Source organism: Penicillium odoratum (assembly GCF_028828045.1).
Source record: "Penicillium odoratum strain IBT 22623 chromosome Unknown utg000005l_segment0_segment0, whole genome shotgun sequence".
NCBI classification, from domain to species: Eukaryota; Fungi; Ascomycota; class Eurotiomycetes; order Eurotiales; family Aspergillaceae; genus Penicillium; species Penicillium odoratum.
The window spans coordinates 2504094-2531140 of record NW_026643147.1 but is presented as its reverse complement, the minus strand read 5'-3'; the positions used below and the strand labels follow the sequence as shown (position 1 = coordinate 2531140).

The window sequence follows — 27047 nt, the reverse complement described above, 5'->3', positions numbered from 1 at the left end:
TCTACCTCTTTCTCTTCCTCCTTCCACTTCCCTTCTTCACTTCTTCCATCCTCCACCCTTCTCCTTTCATTACCTTTTCCCCATCCTTCCATCTTCCATTTTCCATTTTCCATTTTCCATCTTCCATCTCCATCATTCACATTTTTGTATTTTGTATTCTATCATCATCGCCCTTCTACAACATCGTCTTGAAGCGTTTCAGCTTCCTGGGTGTTTTAGCTTCCAGGAAATTCATCGATTATGCGCGCTCGTCGCGATTTCCACAGCCTCAAACCTGAGAACACCCCATTTTTCACATCGTCTGCCACGCTAAGTCTCCCCAGCCAACCAGCTCCAGCCCAGATGGCATCACCTAAACGACCTCCCACCCAGACCCATCTCTATCAAAACCTCGCAACTGGTCATCCAGTGAGCTCAGATATGGCGTTTCAAAATCCAGATCCACCAGCTTTCAGCCCCCAGTCACCAGCAACACTTGATCAAATGACCCTCGATATGAGGGACTTGGTCAAGAAGGTGCAGAAGCTGAGCCATTTGGGCATTGAAGACAACCGCATCGCCCTTCCAAAAGTTTGCGTCGTTGGAGACCAGAGCACGGGAAAAAGTTCCCTCATTGAAGCCATCTCAGGCATTCGAGTCCCAAGAAGTGCTGGGACCTGCACTAGGTGCCCTATGGAGATCATTCTCCGGGAGAGCGAGGCCGACCAGGCCTGGAAGTGTACAATCTCCTTGGTGCGAGGATCCCTTTACGACCCTCACAAAACCCTAAAAGGCATGCTCCCCAAGACCGAGAAGTCTGAATATCTTGGGCCCTGGCTTCGAAGAAATAACCAAGACGAAGAAGATTTCGTCACTCTGTTCGAGAAAAGCGAGGTACAGAATGCGAGAATGTGGGCCCAATTGGCCATCTTGAACCCGACTTCGGATTCCCAGGAGTACGTTCCGGGGAAAAACACAGACACTCTGCCCACAAACGAGGTCAAATTTTCGCCAAACATCGTCCGGTTAGACATTTCAGCCCCGGATTTCCCAAATTTATCGTTTTACGATCTGCCCGGAGTCATCAACCAAGCCGACATCGACAGCGAGAAGTATTTAGTCACCCTCGTTGAAAAGCTCGTGAAACAATACATTTCGCAAGAGAACTGCATAGTTCTCTTGACGATGTCGATGACAGATGATGTCTCGAACTCAACGGCAGCCCGCATCATGCATGCGGTAAAAGGCGCAAAAGACCGCACTGTTGGCGTGTTGACGAAGCCTGATCGTCTACATATCACTTCAGAAACATACCACCAATGGGCAGAAATACTTGATGGGCACAGTTCAGCCTGGGACACGGGTATTACGTGGTCCTCAACAATCCTAATCCCAATGTCGATCATCTGGTTGCCCGACGTGAGGAAGACTCGTTCTTCGGACAGCCATTCTGGTCGGGCAATATGGCGGCGTATCAAGACCGCTTTGGAGTTCAAACCCTCCAAACGGCCCTTTCTAACATGCTCATGGCGCAAATTCAAAAGTGCCTACCATCTATCATCAAGCAGATTGATGAGAAAGCAGCAAGAATCGATATGGAGTTGAAGACACTCCCAGATCCCCCGGCCGACAACGTGCAAAGAATTTTAATTGAAAAGGTTGTGACATTGAAAGTACAATTCGATGCCTTATTCAGCGACGGCAATGAGAGCAGACTGTTGCAGCAGGCCTGGAACAAGCTTGTGCTGGATTTTCAGAAAGCGCTGGAAATCACCCAGCCCCGACTTCGGCTTATCGCCGTAACCGATGGTGCTCATTTCAAAGAGAGATTGGAACACGAAGACATGCCAGGACCTGGCTCACCGCGGGCGAAAAGAAAAGCGGCAGCTGTGGAGGAGCCGTCGCGAAGCATCGAGCCACAAGCACAGCAGCCTGCCGCCACTCGACCAGAATTCTTGACCAATCACTTCGCTAGGTGGGAAGTCGCGGCCCGTATCGAGTTGGAAGACATCCGGCGGATGAAGCAGGAGTGCCAGCGTGCTGGCATTCCCAATCAGATCGAGCCAAGCGCAATCCAAACCCTCTATCAAGAGATGGTCAAGCACTGGGGCGCGATCACAAATGATTTCGTGCGTGCTCTGCACCGTGTCGTCCACAAGGCCATACTCATGACCTTGGACGACGTCATGGCCATGTACCAGCAGACTGGTCTTTACAGGGAGCTGCAGAAGGTCATCACCGAGCTTTTAGACTTGATCGAGGCCCAATTCTTGGGTCACGTAATGGAATACTTCAAGATGGAGCATGGGAGCACGCTCACAATGGCCCAAGCAGAGCATAAGGAACGGTCGAATCGATCTTTGAAGCTTCTGACCGAGCGACGCGAGCTAGCACGAGCCAGATGTTTCCAGAGAATTCGTGGTCGACCAGATGAGGACCTATCCAAGGTCACCGCTGCGGAACTCGGTCCTGATCAGTTCGCACAAGAAATCGAAATGATGGCAGTAAGTCAACCTTCAGAACTTTGTTTACTTTCAGATACTAATTTTTTGCAGAGCGCCCGAGGTTACTACGAGATCGCAAGAATGCGATTCACCGACATGGTTTGCCTGTTCGCCGAGTCCAAGGTGAAGTGGAAGTGCCGGGACCAGCTCAACGAGACTCTGGACGTGCAGCTGAAGGCTGCAACTTTGGACCGATCTAGCAAGTTGATGGCGGAGGACCCCGAGCGTGAGGCTCGTCGAAGCGATCTCACCAAGCAACGGAAGAAGCTGACCCAGGCCCAAGAACGGTTGGCGGCTGTTCACAAAGTGGAGGGCGAGGAGGAGGCGCCATCAGATGCTACCATGGGTGGCCCCGATGTGTTGACCGATTGGGACGACATCTGAGACTGTGTGTCAGGTTGTTTGCGTCGGAGTATTAATGTGCCAAGAAAATACTGTCTGCTACCAGTTTTTATCATGTCAAGATTGATCTATGCGCAGGTGTGCCTCGGGATAATTTGTAAAGTTGAACAATATTCAGATGACGAGAAAAGAATAAAAAAAAGAATGAGGAAAACAAGTTTGAATTTGCATTCAGGTAGATGATACTAGTACTATTGAAGGTCTACCGCTTGGTACTTCTTGAATCTTGGATTCGTGTCCGGAGGTCCTTATCTGCGGCAAGTCCCTCTAGTCGACGAAGACTGTCTTTCTTGACGAAAGTGCAGATACTTTTGTTACAACGAATAGTAAATGCCTGTCATGAATTTTTGTATAGTGCGTCACAAGTGGTCCAAAGTGATCACCAAACCGACAGCTCAAGGGAGCCCCAGATTTCATTCACCAGTTCTGTGGGGATCGTAGCGATGGACATTCTGTTATCTGATGAAGAGTCTCTACTCGAAGAAAAGAGTCTTCCCCCTTCCATTTCAGGACGATATGCCAGGTGCAATGCAAGGAGAAAAGAAGTACCGAGGGGTTGAGGAAACATGGAGCCATTCCTACTTGGGTAAGAACCTGCATTGATTCTGCATTGGATCATTTAGAAATTTTGTTAGCAAAATACCCCTCACACCAAGAATAGTTTCTGAACATCGATGAGATGAAACGTCGCGGTGGATAAGCCTACTTCAAAGTTACAATGAAGTAATCCAATATTTTCACTAACTTAGTCAAGAAGCGTGTGGAGTCTAGATTGTTGTTCCAGTCGATCATCCGTGTCACCTGAGCCGAATGCGTTTGTCTTGGCAGACGGAGCTCTCTCGCTGATTCCGGCCACCTGGTCTTGGTCTCCTTTAATTGTTTCTCATTTCTACAATCATGCTTCAAGTGCCCATTCGGGATCATTCTAACATGGCCTCTACTAAGGCTGTGGTTCTGGTATGTCATCATACCTGAAACCCCTGATTGTTTACTGACATTAATAGGTCGGAGGTCCCTCGCGGGGCACTCGTTTCCGCCCATTGTCCCTCGATGTGCCCAAGGTACGTGCTTGACTTTCGGTCAATTCCTTGTGATCATAAGCAGCCGAGATTTCCTGGGTCCTGACGCTTTTTTTTTGTTGGTTAGCCCCTTTTCGAAGTCGCCGGCCACCCGATCATCCACCACTGCTTCACCGCACTCGCCAAGGTCCCGGACGTGCGCGAGGTCATTCTGGTTGGTTACTACGACGAGACTGTCTTCCGGGACTTCATCAAGGATGCCGCAAAGGAGTTTCCTCAGTTCCGCATCCAGTACCTGCGGGAATACACTGCGTTGGGCACCGCCGGTGGTCTGTACCACTTCCGTGATGCGATCCTCAAGGGCAAGCCGGAGCGCTTGCTCGTGTTGAACGCTGACGTCTGCTGTTCGTTCCCTCTGGGAGAGATGCTGCGTCTGTTCGAGGAGAAGGACGCGGAGGCCGTTATCCTGGGTACGCGGGTGAGCAACGATGCCGCCACCAACTTTGGTTGCATCGTTTCCGACTCGCATACCAAGCGTGTTCTGCATTACGTCGAGAAGCCCGAATCGCACATTTCCAACTTGATCAACTGCGGTGTGTACCTGTTCGCCACCGAGTGCATCTTCCCCGCCATTCGTAGCGCCATCAAGCGCCGCACTACCCGTCCCCGCATGCTCTCCTACCCCTCCTCCGATAACCTGGAGTCATCCTTTATGGCTTCCCACGGCGATGACGATGATGCTGAGAAGAGCGAGATGCTACGTCTGGAGCAGGACATTCTTTCGGATCTCGCAGACAGCAACCGCTTCTTCGTTCATGAGACCAAGGACTTCTGGCGCCAGATCAAGACTGCTGGTTCGGCCGTGCCCGCCAACGCACTGTACCTCCAGAAGGCATTCCAGGCTCAGTCGGAGGAGCTTAGCCCGCCGTCTGCTATGATTGTGCCTCCGGTCTTCATCCACCCCACTGCCACGGTGGATCCGACAGCCAAGCTCGGGCCGAACGTCTCCATTGGTCCCCGTGTGGTTGTTGGCGCTGGCGCCCGTATCAAGGACTCCATTGTTCTCGAGGATGCTGAGATCCGTCACGATGCCTGTGTCATGCACTCGATCATTGGCTGGAGCAGCCGCGTTGGCGCTTGGGCCCGTGTGGAGGGTACCCCCATTCCCATTGGCAGTCACTCTACTAGCATCGTCAAGCAGGGCATCAAGGTCCAGAGCATCACTATCCTCGGTAAGGAGTGCGGTGTTGGCGATGAAGTCCGTGTGCAAAACTGTGTTTGCCTCCCGTACAAGGAGCTTAAGCGGGTAAGTTTCCATCCGACTGATGCAAATTCCATACTAATGTTTCTAGGACGTTGCCAACGAGGTTATCATGTAAACACCAAATTTGGTCTTTGGTTCTTGCTTCAAAAATACCACCCCTGCCTATCTTGTCCATATCGAGCGGCCTTTTATTTGTCTTTACGTGTCATGGGCTGGTCATTTGCTTTGGCACCGTTCATACTTTTTCTATTTCCGCTAGAATGTAGCACATTGAAGTCCTTAGACATAATTTCTATCTAACCTCCCCATACCACCTTTTTATATAATCGTAACGACATCATGCCCCATAATCAATAAGTCCCTTCTATCAAGCCTTGGAAAGCACCAAACAAAATCCATCAAGAGATCCCTCAAATCACCGATGCATAATAGGATCATACCCTACCTGCCCCCTCCTGACAGGGACAGAATCATAATACTCCGCCGCCTCACCGGCATGATGCTGCTCAACAACATGCGCATAAGAAGTATTCTGCCCATTCCCATTCCTATACCCATACCCCCCACCAGCCATGATCGGCGGTACAGCCTCATAACCTTGGCCAACAGAAGCATCCCTCTCCCCGGTCAACTTAAGCTCCATGTGATCGTCGGGCCCCGCAAGTCCATACGCACCCAGTCTAATCTGGCGCCGACGGACGACGCCATCTAGAGCTAGTAGTGCGATGTAGGATGCTGTAGCGAGGATGGTGAAAGCGAACAGAGCCTTGTACATTCTGCAGACGTTTTCGCCGGTCGAGTTTCCCCAGTATTGGGCTGTGCAGGAGGTGAGGATTGTGTGGGCCATGTTGTAGCTTAGGAGGGCTAAACCGAGGGCCCAGAGGAGGAGAAAGAGGATGTTTAGTAAAAGTGAGAATTTGGTGTTGAGGCTGCAGGTGCAGTTCATTATTGATGAGAGGATGATGTTCAGGAGGGAGAGGAGGGAGACGATAAGAAGCTGTGGATGAAATTAGTATATACTAGTAGTACATGGTTCATGGTTCGTGGCTTCAATGTATGGGCTTCAAGTTTGTTGATGTTGATGTTGATGTTGATGGTTGCTGTGGAGAACTTACAATAAGAAAGGCAAAGGGTAATTTGTATCCATCTGAGTGGAGATGATAGATAAACACGGCGAGAATGATACCAACTATAAGGGACGATAAGAAACTGAGTATACGGATTCCATGGAAAGGAAGAGCCGGATAATCAGATGGTTTAGATCGCATGATGGAATAGATGTGAGGAAGAAGTTCTGTTGCCCCCTTGATTATTTGTATACGTTGATCGGCGTTCCGACACGTTTGGTGTGTGCGTCACGGCTATTTTTATCCTGTTACCCGTGGCTTGGCTAGGCTTTGTGCTTGGTGTTTAAGGTTAATTAATTCCATAGAAAAATAGGAAAATTGAAAATCGAAAATCGAAAATCGAAACTAGTCCTAATAATTAAAGTCTTCATAGACAACATTTTTCCCCTCCAACCAGCCTAAAACTCGTCGCTGTAATCCAGTTCCTGCACATAGATACCAAGTATCGGCCAGCGAACGATCCAGATCATTATCTTGCATCCTACGTCGCTCGATCCGTGCACGGGACTCCTGAATCAAGTCATAGACAGAGCGAGCACGATTATCCATATGGTCAGTGATTCCCGTAACAAAAAGAGTAGTAGATGCAGCCAACCGAGGCCATCTTTGAAATAAGTCTTGCACCAATTCCAGATCAGAAACCGATATCGACCAAAATAGTCGCAGTCGATCGAGATTGAGATCTGGAAGCTGCCCGATAAGAGGTGTTATACCGATCCCACCCGCGACGAATGGTATTATGCCGTCGTCCATAGACAAGCGAAACGTGCCTCCAAATCCCTTCAGAGGCACTTCCAATCCCGCCTGGACGTTCGTGCGAAAAAGATAATCGGTCACATTCCCATGCAAGCGGATCATAAGCTCAAATTCATTCGGTACCTCGCGATCTGGGGAGGAGGAGACGGTGAATGTTCGAATAAAGTCATCGTTCAAACTGGTCGGGTCATCATCGCGCATATGACTATATCCCATATTCAGCTCCTCTTCAAATGAAAGAGTAGCATATTGTCCTGGAATCCATGATATAGGATCAGAGCTGGAAATCCGGAATCGGAATCTTTTTATCGTTGGCGTAATGTTTTCTTTCTTGATGAGGGTCGCGGTCATATTCCCTGCTGTCTCGGTAGAAGGGATATCTTTCTCGGATGAGAGAAAGCGGACCGCTGGGTTGTATGGAGATGGTTCGCCTGGCTCGCCGCGGAAGCATAATCCGTTTCGCACGTATCTTGCCGCTGTTATGGTCACTCGCACGGCAAGATTGGATCGGGGGAGTACTTCCGCGGCTTCTTTTCCAATGAGCATCTGCGTGTTGCCTGTGATGTAGAGTACGTCTCCAGACTCGAAGTCTGGAACTACATATCCCGCGCGGGGATTGACTTGCAGGTTCCCTAGAGTCTGGTAGAGTCTGTTTCCGGAGTACTCGGGGTAGACGAGAACTGCGCCACTTGAGTTGTTGGATTCGACTCGTACGAAGCCTGCAGGCCCACCACGGATATTGGTATCCATGTCTATTTTGCCGTGCGCCGAAGAGACGAAAATCGTATCTGCGTGGGACAGTAGTTCGAGAGCTGGTTGAGTTAGTTGCGGTATATCGGAGAGAATGGTTGGAGTTGATTGAGCGGGAATAATGTGCTTCTTGTTCAGATACTTGGGACAGTTCCCAAGGCTTTCTTCAATCTTGACGACTAGCTGTGCCTGTGCCACGTCACCCTTATCCAGAGATCCTGCCAACATTCGACCAAATAGTTTCACTCTCTGTCGATTTTCCAGATCAATAGCTAAGCCGGACACCATTTTGTTTCGTGTATCCGTAACGTCGTGCTTGCCGAGTAGCTCCTTGACTACGGGGTCACCCTTACTGTCGACTAGTGCGCGAAGTCCAATGATGGACTCGGCTATGGGGCTTGCAAAACCTGCTTGGCCACCCCAGAGTGTTGACCATGGGCGCCCCTCTGCGTCCAACGTACCGAGTGCAACAAGAGGTGCTCGTTGTAGGAAACCAGCCGCTCTTTCACTCAAGTATGGTACCGAGGGGTTATCGCCGTGAGGCGCGTGAAGTAGATCATGTACCCTCTCTTCGCCATCGTGCCAGGGCATTGGGCCGGTAATTAAAGGCATCGTCAAATTTATTATGAATTATGGATGACATGAGTCAATCTGGAACGATGATGTTTTTGTATCTCGTTTCGTTGATTAGTAAGTGTCCCATTTTGGCAGGATACGAAAGCCGAAGGTTATTGGTAGAATCGTCTTTCATACATAGGCTATGGTCGTGGACTTAGTCAGAGCACGTCCAAATTCCATGCCCATTAGCTGGAGCTGATTTGCTAGCTTATTTTGCCCCGGTCGGAGAGACCTTTGGCCGTGTCAGTGCATTCTCGCAATTATTTACTGTCTGTTCTCACCTTCGGCCCACCTTTTAGTTGACGATACATCGAAATAAAAATTTCTTTATTTTTGTGCAATATTTCCGAGCAGATAAGGGAGAATGATTGGCCTAAACCATTTGCGAGTCCCAAAATCGTGGTTTAGAACTATTTAAAAGGACGGTTCCCTCCTTTGCACATTTAAATGCAAACATTGACAATTTTATGATCACATTAAACCGAGTGTTTTTTCCCATTCACTTCTTCAACCAGAAATATCTATCTGCGTAGTCAAGATAATGGTGAGAATTTCAGAAGAACCAAGAACTTCAGAGTGAAGAGAAACTACTCCAATAGAGGAGAGACCGGCATATGTCATGCCTGGAGAAAAAGGCGCAGAGTATAGCGAAATGTGCAGGGCAAATTTCTGCTTGGGTATACGTATTTGATAGTCATAGAAAATCTTGTTTTTTGGCAGACCTCCCGGGTTTGGTCGTTCCTTAGCTCTCTCATTTAGTAATTGTAGGTGGGATTTTGCGATAACAAAATTTCCGACTCTCTTAGGGCTCTTACTATCCAAAGCCACGCGTGAGAGGAATGGAAAGAGCCTATATGAGCGAATATCGAATATCGTTGCGAATGGACTACTATTGATTTCCCCTGTACTTTTACTGGCTCGTGTGAGCTGATTTTGAAGGCGGGATAAGGTAGCATAAAATAGCCAGCAGCAATTTACAAAGCCGCGATGGCAGTGTTCAAGAACCTGAGCTTTAGAATATTTATTCCACTAAGGCAGTGCAATGTGGGAAGAGCCTCAACCCTGAATATGGCTTTAACGACTGACCGGCAACTGATCAGGAAGACTGGGAGAACCAGCTTAGTTACATTGAGAAATTAGGGGCGGAATATGCAAGCTGTGTGTGTTTTAGGAAATTCTGATAGAATACATCTATTTTTGGCACAAGTGATCTGCAGCTAGATTTAATATAGACTCAGTTCCGGAAATAATGAAATTAGCACTGCTGATATCCGTCTTTGAACAGATCGTTCGCAAATTACTGCATTAGGAATATTCATTGATCAGCGAATCCGAGTGATTCCAGTGCCCTATACTCAGAAGACGATGTAGGATAGGTATGGGCCCCCAGAAAACAGTAAAAATATACAGGAAAATGGACAATCAAGAGTGAGAGATTTCTAGCTTGATCTGTATTCCGCTATTCTTGAGAGTGTGCACATGGGCACAAAATCCTGATAAATTAAATTATCGATCATGTGCTGCTCTTTCATCATCACAATGGTTCATAGAGATCGGCCTTGGGGGCTAGATCTTTCAGGAAACCGGGGCCTGCGGGGACCCCAATGGCCCCAATGTGGGGAGCCTTATACTCCAACTATGGATTATCAAGTCTCATATCTGTCCACTTGTCAGATCGTTTATAACTGTCGTTGCATGAAAATTTGTCTTTAATTTTACTGTGTATCTTGTAAATCACAGGACGTTTCTGACTCTAGAATCAAAGTCGATTAAGCTGTTCTGTTCATCATCATGACCATTGACAATAAACCCACGCCTTTTGGAAAGCCCATGCGGGAGCATTGGACGTTCTCCCCGGATTACCATCCAATCAACAATGGTCAGTCCTATTTTCGGTCAAAGTAAAACATTTGCTGATATTCAAACTTGATTATTAGGTTCTCTTGGGGCCATTCCCAGAGTAGTACAAGAGAAACGAATTGAGTTGCTAGATCGCTGCGAGCAACGACCCGACCCTTACTATCGGTTTACAAATACCGAACTCGTTTATAAATCAAAGGCAGAGGCTGCGAAGATCATCAATGCACCGGCAGAAGAATGTGTATTTGTGAAGAATACGACAACTGGAATATGCATCGCGCTCTATAACCTCCATTTTAAGGAGAATGACTCTCTGATCCATTTCGATGGTCTTTATGGGGCTCTAGAAAACTGTGTCACCTCTTTGGAGGAACACACTCCTTTGAAGGCGCGCAAAGTGTCCATAGAATTCCCTATTGACGAAGATGAATTAGAACGCCGATTCCGCGAGACTATTCGACAGACACGAGCTGAAGGCCTCAATATACGCGCTGCTCTCTACGGTACAATTATCAGCAGACCTACTTTTCGCTTTCCATTCGAGCGACTCACTGCTATCTGCCGTGAAGAGGGTATTCTCAGTATCATTGATGGAGCTCATGGAATTGGAATGATTCCTCTTGATATGCAGCAGCTTCAGCCCGACTTCTTCATAACAAATTGCAACAAGTAAGCATTCTTCCTTGGCTTATCAAATTGTTTCCATCATTGACACTCAACCAGATGGCTCTACGCCCCGCGCCCCTGCTCTTTGATGTACTGCCCGAAACGTAATCAACCTTACATCCGCACACTCCTGCCCACATCTTGGGGCTTTATTCCCGCATCAACACCTGCAGAAGCTTTTTCAGCCCGCCAAAGCTCGTTTTCCCCAAACACTTTGTTTGAAGAAATATTTTCATACGGCTCAGGAACAACTGATGACTCCCAAACCACCTGCATTCCTACCGCATTGAAATTTCGCCAAGAAGTCTGTGGCGGCGAAGAAGCTATCATGACCTATTCTCGTGAACTTGTCAACAAAGCGGCAGATATGCTCGCGGAGTCTCTTGGTACGGAAGTTCTCCAAGAAAAGAACCTGAAGCCAGGTGAAAAGAGTAAAATGCGTGATTGTTGTATGGTCACTTTGCGCTTGCCTATCGGTTATGTAAAAGGAGATGATGAGACAAATCTGCCGGGTGCATGGGGCACAATATTGGCGAAGGATTGGAACCGTGTTTCGGGCTACTTGCAGAAAAGGTTAATGGCTGACCATAAGACCTTTGTTCCTATCTTTCCATATGGAACATGGCTATGGGTTCGTGTCTGTGGTCAGGTATATTTGGACATGAGTGATTTCGAGTGGTTCAAAGATGTTCTATGTACCTTGTGCGAGGAAGTTGCTCGCAAGAAGTATTAGACTTGAGTCTCGTCAATACAAAACACTTCCTTGACTCTGTCGTCTCTCGTAGAACAAACGGTACCCTGGCATATATTTAAAAGACCTTCCCGACTCTGTCTGCTATCTCGATATTGAACTCTTCTACCTGAAAGACCATCAGAGTAAATGTGATATCCTCTGTGACATAATAGATTTTAAATTTGAAAGGCCCACTGGAAGGTAATGATGGGTAGGAGGACTTCTAGCCCACTGATTTACATGCTAAACATTTAATGCTCGTACTTACTATCAGCACATGGATTTTCTATATATGATGATTACTATTCAAATGTTGAGTTATCCAATTACTCAAATCATTAATTTACTTTCTACAATGGAGTATTTATCAATATTCATCTTATGTCTTACCATATTTGGCGGCTATAAGTTCCTAAATACTATTTCACTAATCCTTCCTCTCTAGTAGAAGCTCCGGATAGCAGATGAAAGGGCAGGACGAGCTTTTTATACCAGAGAAACAGAAGGCGAAGCTTAAAGAACGAGGCATTGAGGCGCTGAACTAAAGAGAGCAAAGATAAGTATTACAGAATGGATGTCAACACCAGGCAAGATCACGTGAACGGGATGGAAAGGGGCAGGGGGCATGTCATGCGTATTTCTGATTCCTGACCGACTTCACTGCGGGAAATCATCAAGCCAGAAGTCTTAGAGATTACCTTGACAAACTCCTTGGCTGCCTCAATCAGCTTCTCCCATCCCTCTTTCCTGAATCGGCGCTTGGGCGGGGTATATCCGCTAAACCCAGATAGGTGGAAATACTTTTAGATCTGCAGTTTTAGCTCAACCTTGGAACTCGGCAAACTTCCAGCTGCGGGGAGCCAGACGTTTTTGGCGAGGTGACCGGCGAACCCGGCGAAGACGGTGATTCAAGATAAGCGATTCAAATAAGCATCTTCCCTTGCAGAAACAGATAAGCAATGCCAGCTTCAAGCTAATCATATTTGGAAGCTTTTTAGCGGAACCAGCAAATCCAAATCGCAGAATCTGTGGAGTAGAGACTATCACATCGGGGAATCCGGCGAAATTCGGACGGCGCTGTTCCGACTTAGCGGACATTCTTCGGTGCTACAAATGATTGACCCATATTGAGAACGGGGAGAAGATAGTGGGGATTAATTAGGTACATAGAGAGTTCAGAGCGCTCCCATCTTTTCTCAACTTGTCATTCACACGACCTATTCAACCCAGAGTATATAATCTGAGGCATCACAATGAAACTAATAGCCACTATCTTGGGATACAATGTAGCCCTTCTCGCTACAATGGCAACAGCCATGCCATCCAATGTCCAGCGTACCGATTCAACATATGCAGATGACATGTTCAATACTGCAATTGAGTGGAACGATGGCTACTGGGACGAAGAAGCAGGCTACTTGATTGCAGCAGCTAGCAATGACGGTCTTTACGACACTCGACACAGTGGTTGGTATGCAACTCAGTTACTGGCTAGAAATGGGCCTGGAGATGTTGCGAGAGCCGTTCGCATCTTTGACAATGTGATCTCAGGGCAATACCTTAACCCTGCTTGGCAATGGTATGGGGATTACCAAGACTCGCCGTCGCAGCCTCTACCTGGAACGCCTGAATACGTCAATGGTGGTCCGTATTCCTCGGTAGGTTGTTCTCACTCTATCTGATTTATGCCAACTAACCAAGAGGTGCTAGTGGGATCCTAATGTTCGGGACTTCATAGGCTGCGCTTGGGTTGTGGCTCTCAATGATTACGACCATTTACTTCCAGCAGCAACAATTGCCAAGATTGAGAAATCGCTTCACATTGCAGCAAAGGGAGATTTATACCGCGTTGGTGGAGTTGACGGCGACAACCTCTACCCTTGCTATTCGAACCCGTGGTTAATGGGGACTATCCTTCTAAGCTGGGTTGGTGCTCGGGTAGGGGATCAAAATTTGACTCAGGCGGGCGAAAAAAATGCACAGGAGTTTTATGAACTCTGGAGTCAGCATCGTACTCTTTCCGAGTTCAACTCCCCCACTTATGCTGGTGTCTCGATGTGGGCGTTGTCCCTATGGAGCAAATACGCAGCCGAGGATAGTCTACTGAAGAAATACGCGCCGGAGGTCTTGACAACGACGTGGAACGATATTGCGCAACTCTACAATGCGAACATGAAGAATCTGGCTGGTCCTTGGGACCGCACTTATGGTTACAACATGAAGGCATATACATCTCTAGTTGCTGCCGTGATCTGGGGAGCCGTTGGACGCGAGCATGCTCCATTCCCGAAAAAGACATCGGGCATGTATCATCAAGATGACTTTGCCTTCTACCCGCTCTTTGCGCTCAGCATGCCAGAGATGCTGAAGTATCTGTCCGCAGAATCAAAGTCAAGCTTGATCACGTTCCCTGGCGAGCACTTCTTTACAGGCCAGGCTTATTCTCCACCATTTGATACCTATCCACGGAACATCACGACTTGGATGTCTGAGAATATCACCATTGGTGCTGAAACTGTCGCAGAGCATGTCATTGGAGGGCCAGCGAAGAGCACCTCTGCGTTCAGCCCTGCCGTCATCCAGTGGACGATTGACGACTATCAAATTGGATGCGTTTCACACTGGGTGAGCGAGTCCTCAATTCATGCTGTGGCTTCTCCAAAAGCCTTGAAAATCTCCTATCCCAATGCCACTGCATCGGATGGCCCAGTGTCCTTTAACTTTTTGTTCAGTGGACTTAATGTGCGAAATGGCTTTAACGTGACTGGACTAGAAGGCTTGCCTGGTCTATCTCTAGAGGTCAAGACTAACGCTGCTGCAAACTATAGTATTGTCTATGATACAGACCAGACTGTGAATGACTTTATCTTCTACAACATTACTTATACGATGCCAGAGCATTTCACGGAGGAGCCTTATATTTCTTTACTTGTGGTTTAGGAATATAGTTCGAAACAATTGTTTTATTTTATAAACACAATGAGTAATCAAGATAAGTAAATCAGAGGCATCTTATCAGTGTGAATAAACATATAAATCGAAAGAGAATGATGGAATGACGAAGCTCAACGAAGCTCTACGCACGGCCCAATCACGAATCACGTTTCCCCCCCGCGCCGCCGCGTTATCGCTTTGCTGCCTCACCCCATTCACCTTCAGTTATTATTTCTCTTCATTCCCTTCCATTCACTTGTCACACCGAGTATTCAAAAGCAAACAACTCGGTGTCACAATCTTTCAATCTTGGAAGCGGCATCTCCCTGCATATTTTTCCCTCCGCAATCCAACCAAACCCCCCAGAAAACACATCATGTCTACCTACGAAGGTAAGAAACTCCATACCACCTAACAAGATTCAAACTAATAAATTCTTCTTCACAGTTGAACACGGCACAGAAGACCCTGCCACAAACCCCCAATCCACCACCCGTCGCCGTCGCCCTGATCTCTCTACCTTCTTCGCAACACTCTCTGAAATCTCCCCAGACCCAGAACACCCCGACCACCGTCCCCATGCAATCCCTGTACCAGGCGACGTGAGCGCTGCCTTCTATTCACTCGCCGAAGCGCTGGAAATGATGCGCCGCGAAGCCTCAACTGGAGGACAAGAAGGCGAGGATCTCCTGACAACGATGATCCAGAACTTGCTTAGCCAGGCCGATATGCCACCTCGGGAGGTAGAGGGTGTGAGTGAAGAATTCTGCGAAGGTAAGTCCCCTCCCTGCATAGAATGCGCATGGAACGAATTCTAACTTGGAATCTATTAGGGCTCGATCGTGTCCCCAAATCTTCGCTCAAGCCTGATCAGACCTGTCCTATTTGCAACAATCCTTTCTTGGAGGATGAGTACCCTCTTGTTGTTCGGCTGCCTTGTCACCCTACTCACATTTTTGATATGGAGTGTGTCCGGCCTTGGTTGCGGTTGCGAGGTACTTGCCCGCTCGATCGAGTGGATTTCGCTAAGCAATTACGGGAGAAGGAAGAGGCGAGGGAAAAGCTTGTGGAAGAGGATGAAGAGGAGGAGTGGGATGGGATGTATGGTTGAAGCATAGTTTGCAATTAATATGGAGCAGTTGAGTTGCTGAGACGAGCATGATGATTGAATGCATTTACGGGAAGCATACCATCTATGGACATTTCACTGAATACATTGTAGTTTTATCATTGATGCAGCTATAGGAATGATAATCGCATTCAGGAAGATACTGTCCACTGTGTGCTCATGTTCTCGTGAGAGTTACTATGGACCTGTAATGTAGCAGTCTGGCCATCAATTACACATCAATCATAGAATGCCGAAACATTGTACATGTGGATCCACTGGATCGTACTGGTTTTAAAAGAATAAGGGAGCATATGGAATTAGAGTACGGAGGACATTGACGCTATGGCAAAGGAGAAAGATACATGTGCGTCAGCGGAATTCTTGTTCTTCGTTTGTTCATCGCCTATTTGTTGGATCCATGGATGAATACTTGAGGCGAAAGAAAAGGGCCTGGAACGAACGAGAGAAATAGAATTAAGTAGTTATGAACTGTGGATTCAGAGAGTATACTATAATAGCAGAGTTCTTAACGCTTAGACCTCGACACGATATATATGATGGTTTCCCACTTTTTGTTAAATGGGGCCCGCTATTTACATATTTATTTAAGGCCGTGTGTTAACTAGGCCGTCCACTCGCTTACAGGCATCATGGTACGCCTCTCGTTCCTTCTCGCCTTAGTGGCCAGCACCGCGGCTTTGCCTACATCTGATCCCGTCTTTGAGGAGGAGGACTGCAGTTATGAAGAGGACCAAGTCGACCTTCTCTACTGGCTACCCAGTGGAAATGCCTTTTGTCGAGATCTTCTTCATATTTCTGCCGATGTGGCGTACATCACTCAAGCAAAAACTGTGACAGTCGCGCAATCCACCAGCACAATAACCGAGTCGATCACATCCACATCCACCACCACTTTGGAAGCAGAAACTGGCTATGTTAACATCACCGGCACTGATGACTCCTTTGTGAGCCTCACCGATGTCCAGACAGTACTTGTTACCGACGTGCTTGCCACTATTGCCCTGACCGACATAGTCACCGAGACCATTACAAAGGATACAACCAGTGTGGCCACAGACACCTTGACTTATTTGACCACCGACACGGTGACGGACTTTGCGACCGAAACTATCACCCAGGCCTTCACGAACACTGTCACTCAATACTCAACAATCTTTGTGATTGACTCCATCCCCGCCACTATGACGGATATCTTCACACAGTCCTACACCAACTACCACACTGAGACCTATGTTATTTCTTTTACGGAAACCATCTTTGCCACGGAAAGTGACGATGTCACTACGACTCAAACCTATGTCTCTACTGCTACTCAAACCAACTGGGAAACAGTTACAGACGTAGCTACAACGACCGACATATCTTCTGTTTCTTCGACGACAACCACCATCCTCACTGATGCAACAACCGCAACGATTACGGACGTTGTCTCTGCTGCCAAGCGAGATCTCGCTGCAGCAGCTACTGAGATTTTCACCCCAGAAGCCTTGGCTGCCTATTCCCCCACGAATTGTCTAGTGCCTGCTCCGAACTAGACCTCCGACCCGAGACATCTACGAAGCTCGTCACCACGACTGAAATGACCACCGTCTACCCCACTGCTGCTGGAGGCTCGCCGGCTTATATTACACACCTTGTTACCGTCTGGGAGACCTTCACTGCCACCGCCCCTGAAAGTACAATGACCTTGACCGAGATTGCGACAGACAATCCTTCTACCACGACTCTAGATTTCTTCTCTACAATTGTCACTGATATCACGTCGATTGAATTAGACACTTTCACAGCTACCGCTACCGAAGATCATAAAACTACGGTGACAGAGTCCGCCACCGTCGACATCACTGCCTGGGCAACAACTGTTTTGACTGAAGATGTCACAACTGATCAGACTTTGACCGCGACCAGCGAGGTCTCCACGGCGCTGACAAACAGCGAGTTCATCACAGTGACTCTGGATGAGACTACTGCAGTCACCGCAGATGTCACTGCTTCCAGCACGCAGTCGACCACTCAAGACATCACCGACATTTTGACTGTCAATTCCACCTCATCCCTGACCGTGACCGTGCCTACCATTGTCAAAACAACAGTCACTAGTACCATCTCTGTAACCTATACAGCAGTGGTAACTGCAGTGGTAGATGTCACTGCCACGCAAACAACATCAACCACCACAACTGTGACCGTGACCGCAACTGCGACCTGTGGCGTCAACCTCGTGCAGAATCCAGATTTTGAAGTGAATAACGCTTTTCTCTCGCCGGCTGGACGACCTCTGGTACCGGCAGTTTAATTCACGTCTTCTGGTGGCTCATCAATTGGGACTACCTATGTATTTTATTATGTTGGCATCAGCCCGCAGACATACAGCATCACTCAGTCGCTAGCCACTGTCGCGGGAACTACTTACACCGTGTCATTCTGGTGGAGAGCGGGCGCTACAACCGCGTCATTGATAGCTCAACTGGGATCTGACAGCCATACCTACAAAGTTACAACGGGTCAGCTCGCCGTCTGTCTTGTGGAGACATTTACCTATGAGGCTACCTGCTCATCCTCGGAGCTTTTGTTTGAGTTTGCTCCTGGGTCTAGCTTGGTAGGAATGCAGCTCGGCTTGATCACCGTTCAATGCTGAGAGAGAGAGAGAGAGAGAGAGAGAGAGAGAGAGAGAGAGCATTTAGTTTTAACTGAAATAATAATTTTCATAAGCAAGAGTCTTTGTTGTTGTCTTTCCCCTCGTTATATATAATGAACGGCTTGATTATTCCTCTTCTAAAATCATCATCCCATAGTTTCTCGAGGTCGGCAGTGCCAAGCCTAAAACGACGCAAAAATGGTCACTCCGAAGTGGAATTTAATCTAGTGTAGAGCTGAAATGAATCCTACGATGGCATACCTATTTTGGTCCCACGGCTTTTGGTTTGGTGCAACCATAACCTAGTTAGAGTGACGCAATGGCGGCGTCCAATTTGGCGAATCCAAAAATTCAATGCCCATTTAAGAATCGTCATTATTGTCAGAGACATCAATCTCTCTACCATGTACATAGCAATTCAATGTTGCTCAGGATCCATTGGAATCGTAAAAATGTCCTTTTTCACGCTATGCACTGTAAATTTAAAATGTGAGCCCAATTGAAGATCAACGACAATCACCTAGTTGTTGTTCTCCTTGGATCGAAGGGCAAGTTTACCAGCCTGGTTAATCATGGCTTCGTACCCGTTCTTCTCTAGAATGCCACCGTCATCCTTGACAACCTCCCGAGCCTCCAGCTCCTCTACTAGTCGCTGGTTCTCGCGGTTTCCTTCCAGCAAGAACTTCAAGCACATGACAGCATGCTCCTTGATGTACAGGTTATTGGTATCGAAATTGGTGCATGATAAGATGGCCTCAACACCACCGTAGCGGCGTATTTGTTCCTGGACCTCGGGGCATTTCCAGACCAACGACGAAAGAACCAAGACAACCAGCTTCTTGAGGTTCCGCCACTCGAACTCAGATGGATCGTCAGCGATTGGAGGAGACTCGGGGCGTGAGTCGACGCTGCCAGCAACATTATCGATCGGGTCTGCATCACCTGGGTCATAGGGACGTTCGACTGCAACGGGAGCCGGTGATGAAGGCGACTCGTCATCCGGTGAGGTGCCACGAGGCGGGGGCGGTGGCGGGGGAACGGAACCATAGGACATGGAATTGAGTTGACCCTTGGGGATGCTGGCATCTAGCTCTTTGATCAAGGTGACCAAGTCATAGACAATCTCCCATTTCACCAGTAGATTTTTCCAGTCATTGTTCTCGGTAAGGACGGCGAAGAATTCAAGGAACTGATACACACCCTCGTAGACCCGCTCCATATCCCACAAGTTGAGAGGGAAGTCTTCGGGGAGAGCACGCTCGGCACGGATCTGACCTTGGAGATATATCAGAGCACATGTTTCTGGGATGATGTTGCCACGGAATATGGTAAAAATGTATCGAACGGTAAGGATATCAACACGACTGAGCGGCGATGGGGTTCGAGAAGTGTTGTTTTGAGGCGAGCCTGTCACCGAGGCCGGGGAGTATTTAGCACGGAAAATGTGCGTGAGAATCTTAATAACCACTGCCTGGGCTGGCGAAATGATATCTTTAGGCTGACCGAAGTCAGAGTAGGCATGCGACATGAGTCCGTTACGGAGCACGGCTTCCATAATCTGAACCATCATTTTGAAATAGAGCTCGTCATCTGGGAGGTCCCAGGCTGCAATGAAAATCAGAAGCTCACGGAGCAAGTTGCGACCCGTCTCCTGCGCAAGAAGAATATGGCACCGGAGGGCCTGCATGTTCCGCGAACCATTCCTTTCCCCACCTTTGAGACCAAAGCTGTCCACAATTCCTGCCTGAACAATCATTGGCAGCGCTTCAATCTCAGCGGGGCCCAGAACAAGAGGAATATCAGTCAAGAGACCCCGTTGTTGATCACCGGGGCGACCACGGTAGTCGTCATCGTCATCGTCTTCTTCATCATCCACTTCTGCACCGTCATCGGGACCATCAACGTCATCTCCCTCGTCGTCTTCGTCCCCTTCAATGCTTCCATCTGCATGGCCTTCTAGGCTGTGCGAGTCATCATCACCCACTGTTCCCGCATCAGCTGTATCGTAGTCGGCATCACCATCGCCGAGGTGAGATGACTCCTGCAGGCGGGCCATCAATTCATCCTTCGCCTCCTGCAATGTCTCCGCGGCGGATTGAGACGAACGAGGCATGCTGGTGTCATCCTCTGTCACAACAGCATCGACCGCGTAATCGTTGACCTCGGGCAAATCAGACCAGCACAAACGTGGAAACCCAGCGGTCATGCTACGGTCTATTGTTAGAATGGTTTTCTTTTTAGTTGCCCCTTGCTCGTCTTCCTCGGTCAATGCAGGTGGCATTTCCCGGGCTCGGTCCTGGAGATCAGACCATCCATCCACTTTAGCACCGAGGATTGAGGTCAGCGCAGCCCGTATATATTTGACCTGTTCTGGATCTCTACCCATCTCTTGAATATCAGTAAGGTCCCGCCCCAAGATCTTCTCCATGTGGTCCTTGATATTTGCCAAAAGTAGCATAGCAGCTTCTTCTTTGATTGTCGAGGGCTCCCGTGGGAACTTGGCGATCGTTTCCAAAAGCAAGTCTTCGGCAGTTTGGTCATACAATGCCCGGATTGGTGGGTTGATTACGCGCTCTCCAATTTTCACAACGGGTGCAACCCCTTCAGCCCGAGCAGTAGGATCCAACGCGTCCTTTGGTTTGATGATATTTGTGTCGGCCGTAGAATGGTATCCGAAAAGATCCAACCATAGCACCATCTTTCGCTGCTCATTGTGCATGACAAAGTTGTGCAGATATTGAAGGCAGGTTATCAGCAGGCGCTTGTAAAGATTGACCACCTTCTGCCACCGCTCCTCGTTGCGGGCATTGGTCTCGCCGTCGAATCCTCTAGCCGTCACTCGCACACAAGTATCAATCAAAGCGAGGATACGCTGGTCAAAGCCCTTCGCAGCTGCCAGATTTTGTGCCTTCTTGGTTGTGGCGAGCAAATTTCGTGCAATTGTGCATAGGTCGTTCAGACGTTCAATATCCTTTACCAACGAAAAATAATTGTATGCGATGAGGTTTGACGAGGAATGTTCATAAGTAGCGGATGGGCTCTTCCATGCGAAAGACTGCGACTCGAGGACCGGAATCGCCTTTGTCAAGACATCGGTAAGGCCCTGCCAGATGTCTGGAGACATACCGAGGTTATGCCTGGAAAAAAAAATACAATAAGCACACCTCTAAGTTGTGTTCACTCGAAATCCACATACCGAACTTCGCTTTCCTGGTGCGTCTTGTACAGGATTTGCTTTCCAGCAGCCAGCATGTGCTCCAGGCGTTTGTCATCAATCATGCCCCGGGCTTCGTAGTGGCTCAAAGTCCCAGCTAGTATGACCTTGAGCATCAGCTCTGGGGGTGTACATAATGGTTTGGGGTCGGCCATGTTGGCGTCGAAATGTATCAGTAAGCACCGTAGAACCCACGGTGGGATGTAATCATTTTGATTTAAAGATCTTATTTCCTACCGCCGCGTTCACCGCCCGCGGGGTATAAAATGCCTGATCTCTACTAGTTCAGTTCAGGCTTAGCGTGTGGAGAGTGTAAGGCGGTAAAGCTTTTGATCCATTTCGTCCCAAAATGTGCGTCTGACTAACCAATGTTATGTACAAGTCTTATGCCGGACCGAGATCCCCATGGCGTCTTTGAAATTCCCCCAAAACCCGACATCATAAATGTTATCCAGCTCTTTCAGGCTGTACACGGGCTTCCACCGTGGATCAATTGGCACTTCTCCACTGCAATTGTAATAAACACGGTTTGAATCCTCTGCCAGGATATAACCCTCCATTGGCGGATCATCATCTGTGATCAAAATTTGGTCACTTTGTACCGGCCAAGGCTCGTCGCCTAAATCCGTATAGAGTGGTGCATTCTCGATCTGACTTCGCTTTGCTTTGAACACAAACCCATCCTCAATGTCGTCTTTCAAATCCGACCATTTGGCACTTTCGTTGGTTGTGGTACCCGCCCAAACCAAATAGCTATGGTAAATCAAGAAGGCCGCCGCCAGCGGCGCCGTCATGAGCATCAACAATGTCACAGTTCCAATTTTGTAATCGGCGGTGATCACAAGTCCCCAAATTTGGAAGTACATCGTCCAGCCTTGCATGGCTGCTTTTCCCTCTACGGTCACCCGTGTCTCTAGGGTCTGGTAGAGGAGTTGGTAACCTACATAGGTTCCATAAATCAGTAACACTGTCAAGGACAATAGCAGCGACATGAAATAAACATAGTTATTGGCCCCAACACAATTCATCAGCCAGACACAGTGGTGGTCATGTCGAGAAACGCATCCCTTGCAGATATTGCAGTGCTTGCTGCGTGGTGGTTTGGGCAGATCACAAGTTCGACAACGATGCCCCGGATGAAAAAGCACCCGATCATATGGGTACCGCTTCATCTCTTGATCATGATTGTCAGGTGTGATGAACGACTTGGTCGTCACACACTTGTAGAGCAAGATATATGGTAGGATAACAACCATGGGAACCCACGTTTTATGGACACTCGGCATCCGAGGCCATGCCGGTGGAAGAAAGACAGCTTCCCCTATGGCGAGCAGGCCCACAAAAAAGATCTAGACTGCAGGGTTAGAAACAAGCAGCCGCTAGTAAGTTTGACATTGACTGCTCACCAGGATCACCGGGTGGTTTTCATTCCACATATAGCTACCTGATCGATTCCATGTTCGCACAAGACGCCCACCAAACAGATGCGAATCGAGAAAGGAAACTCCGTTAGGAACATGTACCCACACTACTTGGTGTAAATAGGCAATGGGGGTTTTCCTTCATAAAACTATAAGCTGTAGCCTCATGATTTCACGTGTTTTACTCACCTGAATGCGGGTAATCGCCCAAAAAGTGTGATAAAAACAAAGGCTGAGATACCCAGGACCGTCAGCGCAATAGTGCGGACGACCCCCATTATGGCGCCGATTGGACTCTGAATCTGATGGCCTCCTCAAGAATCCCGGAGCAGGTGAAAAGCAAGAATCAGAGTTTAGTTATTGCAGTTTCATTATTGGCGCTCATGAAATCTGACCCTGCTCCACCTTGGGGTAAAAGTGCATGAATGTTGATTTGACAGTGTTTCGCGGCTTGCGGTTGGCTGTGAGGTCACGTGAATTCATCACAAGCGCGCCCCGGGGGCGGATCTAGACTTTCACATCTTCTCAGCTTCAGGACCTGGAAGGAGAATTTGAAACTTGACTTGGGGTTTGATCATCCAACACTGTGCTATAACACTGTGCTATTTTATTCTTCGCTCATACTCATTTGATCAACCAGGTGACTTCTCCTTCAACGGAATGCCAATCCTGACACGTTGACACGTGATAGCGCGTCAAAGAGCCTTTGATAGCTCTCACATGTACAAAGAAACCCGAAATCCGCGACATCCAATCTCAAACACTTCGCGTGATACCCTCGTAGCAATATCATGGCTCCAAATCTACCAGATCCAGATACAATGACGCCCAAGCTCTTCCAGAACTCGAAGTTTTGGGTCTCATATCATGTCCCTCAACGTACTAAAATACAAAAAATGATCAAGGTATGTATTTTTTTAGTCCCTAATCAAATGATTTTTTTCTAACAGCTGTCGTAGGATAATGGTGGCCTGATTACCTTAAGAGAGCAGGAGGCAGATATCAACATAGTCGATCATACGAAAAAGAATCTCCCTGATAATGCGTATGACACACACCACGCCTTGGACAGAAGCACACAATTGACATTTCCGCAGTTACTCCTATCAATACGTGGAACGCTCTGTGCGAAACGGAAAACTCGAGGATCTTGAGCCTTATCTGGCTGGTCCTTCGGCTCAAAGATCCGTTGGCGCCTCGCACATCCCAAAAAAGGGTACCAGAACGGAGTATACCTTGAAGGATGACCAGATTCTTTATGACTGGTTGCACCATTACCAGCAAGAAGACAACGCAAAGGTTGGTGGTAACAATATCTACAAGGAACTCGCAGAAAAGGTATGCTTTATGGTCGCTATAATCCTTTTACTGTCTGGAAGCATTCAGCTAATCTCCAACACAGTTCCCCAGACATACATGGCAATCATGGCGCGCGAGGTACATCAACAAAATCAGTGGAAAGCCACGTCCTGGTGGTGGAGAACCTGAGCCAGATTTGCTCTCGAAACCTCAACTGCAACTACGCCCTGCAACAGGACCAGCATCCAAACCTAGAACGGTAGCATCACGCATTCCTGCAGCCGCAGAAAAGCCAGGTCCATCCAGATCTCTCCAATCAGGACGACGTGACCCAGACCTACTCCATGAGGCAGTACCAGCACCAAAACGCACAACGGTACCATCACGCACTCCTGCACCTAAACAATTAAATCCCTCCAAATCTCCGGAATCACGACGACGTGACCCAAATCTAGTCCATGTGGTAGTGCCATCACCAAAACCTAAAACGGCACCATCACCTATTCCTGCTGCAGCCAGACAACTGAACCTCTCAAAATCCCCGGAGTCACAATCGAGTGATCCGAGCCACGTGAAAAGAAAGCGTGAATCCACCGGTGAATCAACTTCAAGCCGTCATGAAAGGGAAATGTTTCCTGCAAAAAAAAGGTTAATTGAAACCTCCGAAGCCATGGATGCCATGGCTCTTTATATTTCACACAAACATCGTCCAATTCCCGCCGGATCACCATCGAATCTAAGAAGTCAGCTTACAAGTCCAGCGACGCCCTCACGTATCAGCCAACCATCACTGCCACCGAAGGAAACAGAGCCAGAGCAGAACCAAGCAGCCCATGTTCGAAATGGGACCAGCAACTCGAAGCTTTTGGACACACCAATTCCACCAGTCTCCGAGCCCAAGCAAAATCAGGCTACTCGATCTCAAGATGAGACCAACTTGATCAACATGCTGCTTCTGGAGATGCCATTTCTACCGTCTAGCCCAGAACCAGAGTCAGGTGAAGATGAATATGAAGACGATCATGAAAGTCATCCAGATATTGACAGTTGGATTGATGCTCGACTAGCCAGAGGTGATGTGGAATTACCAATCGTACTTGAAGCATTGCAATGCACAAGTATGAACCCAGAATACGCCGAAAAGGTGATAGAGCAATGCGCAGCTGGGAAGGGGATTCCTCATGATATGCCGGGAGTATGGACTGCTGAGGATGACAAACGCTTGGAAGGTGAAGATCAACGTGACATCCAAAGCTTGTTTGACAAGCATGGCGAAGATGCATGCGAGGCTAGATTCGAGTTTCTTGACCTTATGCGAAGTTAGATTCGAGATTTTAGTCTAGCCTGAGCAAGAGGCACTTGAATATGACGATACCCACGGCTTCCTAATGACTCCTACGAGCCAGAGTTTGAATTTTGGAAAACGAAGAATCATATTGTAGATTACATGAGATTTCCTAATTACATTAGCATCCAAGAAAGGTCTCTCGAATCACACCGAGATAAAATAAGAAATCGCGAATAGACCCTTAAGTGACACAAGATTCATGGCTGAAGAACTCCAAGTAATGGACATCGGTAAGACCGGTCTCCGATGCAAAAAATGAAAAAATGGCCGTGATGAAAATGAAAAATGGACAAAGCCCCAACTCCTGATAAAACTCCTTTCCTTGGGAGGATGATCTTCAGACAAACCCCGAGGGTCTGCCATTTCCGCTCTGAACTAGCAAACAACAATGTGACTTATTTAGTTATCCTTGAACACTAGGTGCTGCTCATAGAACTCAAGCATCTGAAAACATATTAGCATACCGACACTATCTGCAGAGAGGGGGATTGACTAACTTTCCGGGGGCACCTCTCGTAACACGTCTCAGCGGCAACCCGCGATAACTTTCCATTCTTCCACTTCAACAATGCGAAAAGCACCTCGGTCTCTGGATCCCGGCTGAGAGTATCAACGAGATCTACTTCTTTGTCCCAATTTTTTCCCTTGGGAACCCAAGTAGCTTCATCTTCACTTTCACTTTCCGCCTTTTTGGGAGTCTCATCAGGGGTCTCTGCGATTGCCGACTTTCGTCGCCTCTTGATCTCAGGCTTCGGGGCAGGCGATGCTTTTGCTTCGCCCATTGACTTGCGCTTGCGGCCCGGGCCTGATTTTGCCGGTGTTTTGATAGGCTTCTTAGGACGTCCGCCGATTTTCCGGTAGTACGCTGCTAACACATCGTGCGCGCCATCCCTAAAGTCATGCATTAGTATTTGCGCAATCGCCTCAATCAAATATATCCAGATATTCATCGGCATACTTCAGATTTTCCTCGGGTTCCCAGGTCATATCCTTCTCATCTTCATATCCTTTCCATTTCACATGCAGCGTGAGAGTTCCCTGATATAAAATTAGTGAGATCATTAGAATCAGTGTATCAGCGTGCATACATCATCAAGAAAGTCATGTGTGGCGATCGATTCGACAACATAACTACCATAATCAGATAAAATGCACCGTGCAAGATCTGGGGTTAGCTTACATTCCCTCCTCTTCCTCGTCATCATCATCTTGATCACTGGTCTGATCTCCATTCTGATCTCGGGTTTCTGTTTTCGCAGTGCTGAAGGGAATATCTCCTCCTGATTCATCACCAGAAGTATCTTCGACGGGAGCTATTGGGGTTAGGTTATTTAGATGCGCGCAACGGGATCGAACAAAGCGCGTCCAACTTACGGGGCATTT

At 47.9% G+C, this 27047-nt stretch overlaps 13 protein-coding genes across 13 annotated transcripts; 8 read left to right on the top strand and 5 right to left on the bottom strand.

Moving 5' to 3' along the window:
* Positions 1 to 240: 240 nt before the first annotated feature.
* On the top strand, positions 241 to 2867 carry N7520_006480 (putative dynamin GTPase; the record flags this gene model as incomplete). Its single annotated transcript, XM_057140414.1, has 3 exons — positions 241 to 1242; positions 1326 to 2483; positions 2535 to 2867. The coding sequence occupies 3 exons, from the start codon at positions 241 to 243 to the stop codon at positions 2865 to 2867; spliced, it is 2493 nt and encodes an 830-aa protein (XP_056994420.1).
* A 915-nt stretch (positions 2868 to 3782) lies between these two features.
* Positions 3783 to 5283, top strand: N7520_006479 (mannose-1-phosphate guanylyltransferase; the record flags this gene model as incomplete). Its single annotated transcript, XM_057140413.1, has 4 exons — positions 3783 to 3842; positions 3890 to 3946; positions 4032 to 5210; positions 5257 to 5283. 4 exons carry the CDS (start codon positions 3783 to 3785, stop codon positions 5281 to 5283), a joined length of 1323 nt encoding a protein of 440 aa, XP_056994419.1.
* Positions 5284 to 5583: 300 nt separating this feature from the next.
* On the bottom strand, positions 5584 to 6436 carry N7520_006478 (uncharacterized protein; the record flags this gene model as incomplete). The annotated part of the gene is made up of 2 exons (XM_057140412.1): positions 5584 to 6165; positions 6284 to 6436. 2 exons carry the CDS (start codon positions 6434 to 6436, stop codon positions 5584 to 5586), a joined length of 735 nt encoding a protein of 244 aa, XP_056994418.1.
* Positions 6437 to 6646: 210 nt separating this feature from the next.
* N7520_006477 (putative oxidoreductase, FAD-binding) lies at positions 6647 to 8413 on the bottom strand (the record flags this gene model as incomplete). The annotated part of the gene is made up of 1 exon (XM_057140411.1): positions 6647 to 8413. One exon carries the CDS (start codon positions 8411 to 8413, stop codon positions 6647 to 6649), a length of 1767 nt encoding a protein of 588 aa, XP_056994417.1.
* A 1797-nt stretch (positions 8414 to 10210) lies between these two features.
* N7520_006476 (L-cysteine desulfhydrase-like protein lolT1) lies at positions 10211 to 11678 on the top strand (the record flags this gene model as incomplete). Its single annotated transcript, XM_057140410.1, has 3 exons — positions 10211 to 10298; positions 10357 to 10948; positions 11003 to 11678. The coding sequence occupies 3 exons, from the start codon at positions 10211 to 10213 to the stop codon at positions 11676 to 11678; spliced, it is 1356 nt and encodes a 451-aa protein (XP_056994416.1).
* An 822-nt stretch (positions 11679 to 12500) lies between these two features.
* N7520_006475 (uncharacterized protein) lies at positions 12501 to 12776 on the bottom strand (the record flags this gene model as incomplete). The annotated part of the gene is made up of 1 exon (XM_057140409.1): positions 12501 to 12776. The coding sequence occupies one exon, from the start codon at positions 12774 to 12776 to the stop codon at positions 12501 to 12503; it is 276 nt and encodes a 91-aa protein (XP_056994415.1).
* A 155-nt stretch (positions 12777 to 12931) lies between these two features.
* On the top strand, positions 12932 to 14618 carry N7520_006474 (uncharacterized protein; the record flags this gene model as incomplete). The annotated part of the gene is made up of 2 exons (XM_057140408.1): positions 12932 to 13336; positions 13389 to 14618. 2 exons carry the CDS (start codon positions 12932 to 12934, stop codon positions 14616 to 14618), a joined length of 1635 nt encoding a protein of 544 aa, XP_056994414.1.
* Positions 14619 to 14988: 370 nt separating this feature from the next.
* Positions 14989 to 15723, top strand: N7520_006473 (uncharacterized protein; the record flags this gene model as incomplete). The annotated part of the gene is made up of 3 exons (XM_057140407.1): positions 14989 to 15004; positions 15060 to 15386; positions 15446 to 15723. 3 exons carry the CDS (start codon positions 14989 to 14991, stop codon positions 15721 to 15723), a joined length of 621 nt encoding a protein of 206 aa, XP_056994413.1.
* Positions 15724 to 16373: 650 nt separating this feature from the next.
* On the top strand, positions 16374 to 17279 carry N7520_006472 (uncharacterized protein; the record flags this gene model as incomplete). Its single annotated transcript, XM_057140406.1, has 1 exon — positions 16374 to 17279. The coding sequence occupies one exon, from the start codon at positions 16374 to 16376 to the stop codon at positions 17277 to 17279; it is 906 nt and encodes a 301-aa protein (XP_056994412.1).
* A 44-nt stretch (positions 17280 to 17323) lies between these two features.
* N7520_006471 (protein adg3 precursor) lies at positions 17324 to 18040 on the top strand (the record flags this gene model as incomplete). The annotated part of the gene is made up of 1 exon (XM_057140405.1): positions 17324 to 18040. One exon carries the CDS (start codon positions 17324 to 17326, stop codon positions 18038 to 18040), a length of 717 nt encoding a protein of 238 aa, XP_056994411.1.
* Positions 18041 to 18902: 862 nt separating this feature from the next.
* Positions 18903 to 23295, bottom strand: N7520_006470 (uncharacterized protein; the record flags this gene model as incomplete). Its single annotated transcript, XM_057140404.1, has 5 exons — positions 18903 to 21519; positions 21579 to 21715; positions 21992 to 22945; positions 23003 to 23156; positions 23207 to 23295. 5 exons carry the CDS (start codon positions 23293 to 23295, stop codon positions 18903 to 18905), a joined length of 3951 nt encoding a protein of 1316 aa, XP_056994410.1.
* Positions 23296 to 23808: 513 nt separating this feature from the next.
* N7520_006469 (putative transcription factor Rap1) lies at positions 23809 to 25640 on the top strand (the record flags this gene model as incomplete). Its single annotated transcript, XM_057140403.1, has 4 exons — positions 23809 to 23922; positions 23977 to 24062; positions 24115 to 24355; positions 24420 to 25640. The coding sequence occupies 4 exons, from the start codon at positions 23809 to 23811 to the stop codon at positions 25638 to 25640; spliced, it is 1662 nt and encodes a 553-aa protein (XP_056994409.1).
* Positions 25641 to 26063: 423 nt separating this feature from the next.
* On the bottom strand, positions 26064 to 27045 carry N7520_006468 (chromo domain-containing protein; the record flags this gene model as incomplete). The annotated part of the gene is made up of 6 exons (XM_057140402.1): positions 26064 to 26108; positions 26162 to 26555; positions 26623 to 26702; positions 26753 to 26795; positions 26845 to 26977; positions 27039 to 27045. 6 exons carry the CDS (start codon positions 27043 to 27045, stop codon positions 26064 to 26066), a joined length of 702 nt encoding a protein of 233 aa, XP_056994408.1.
* Positions 27046 to 27047: the final 2 nt, after the last annotated feature.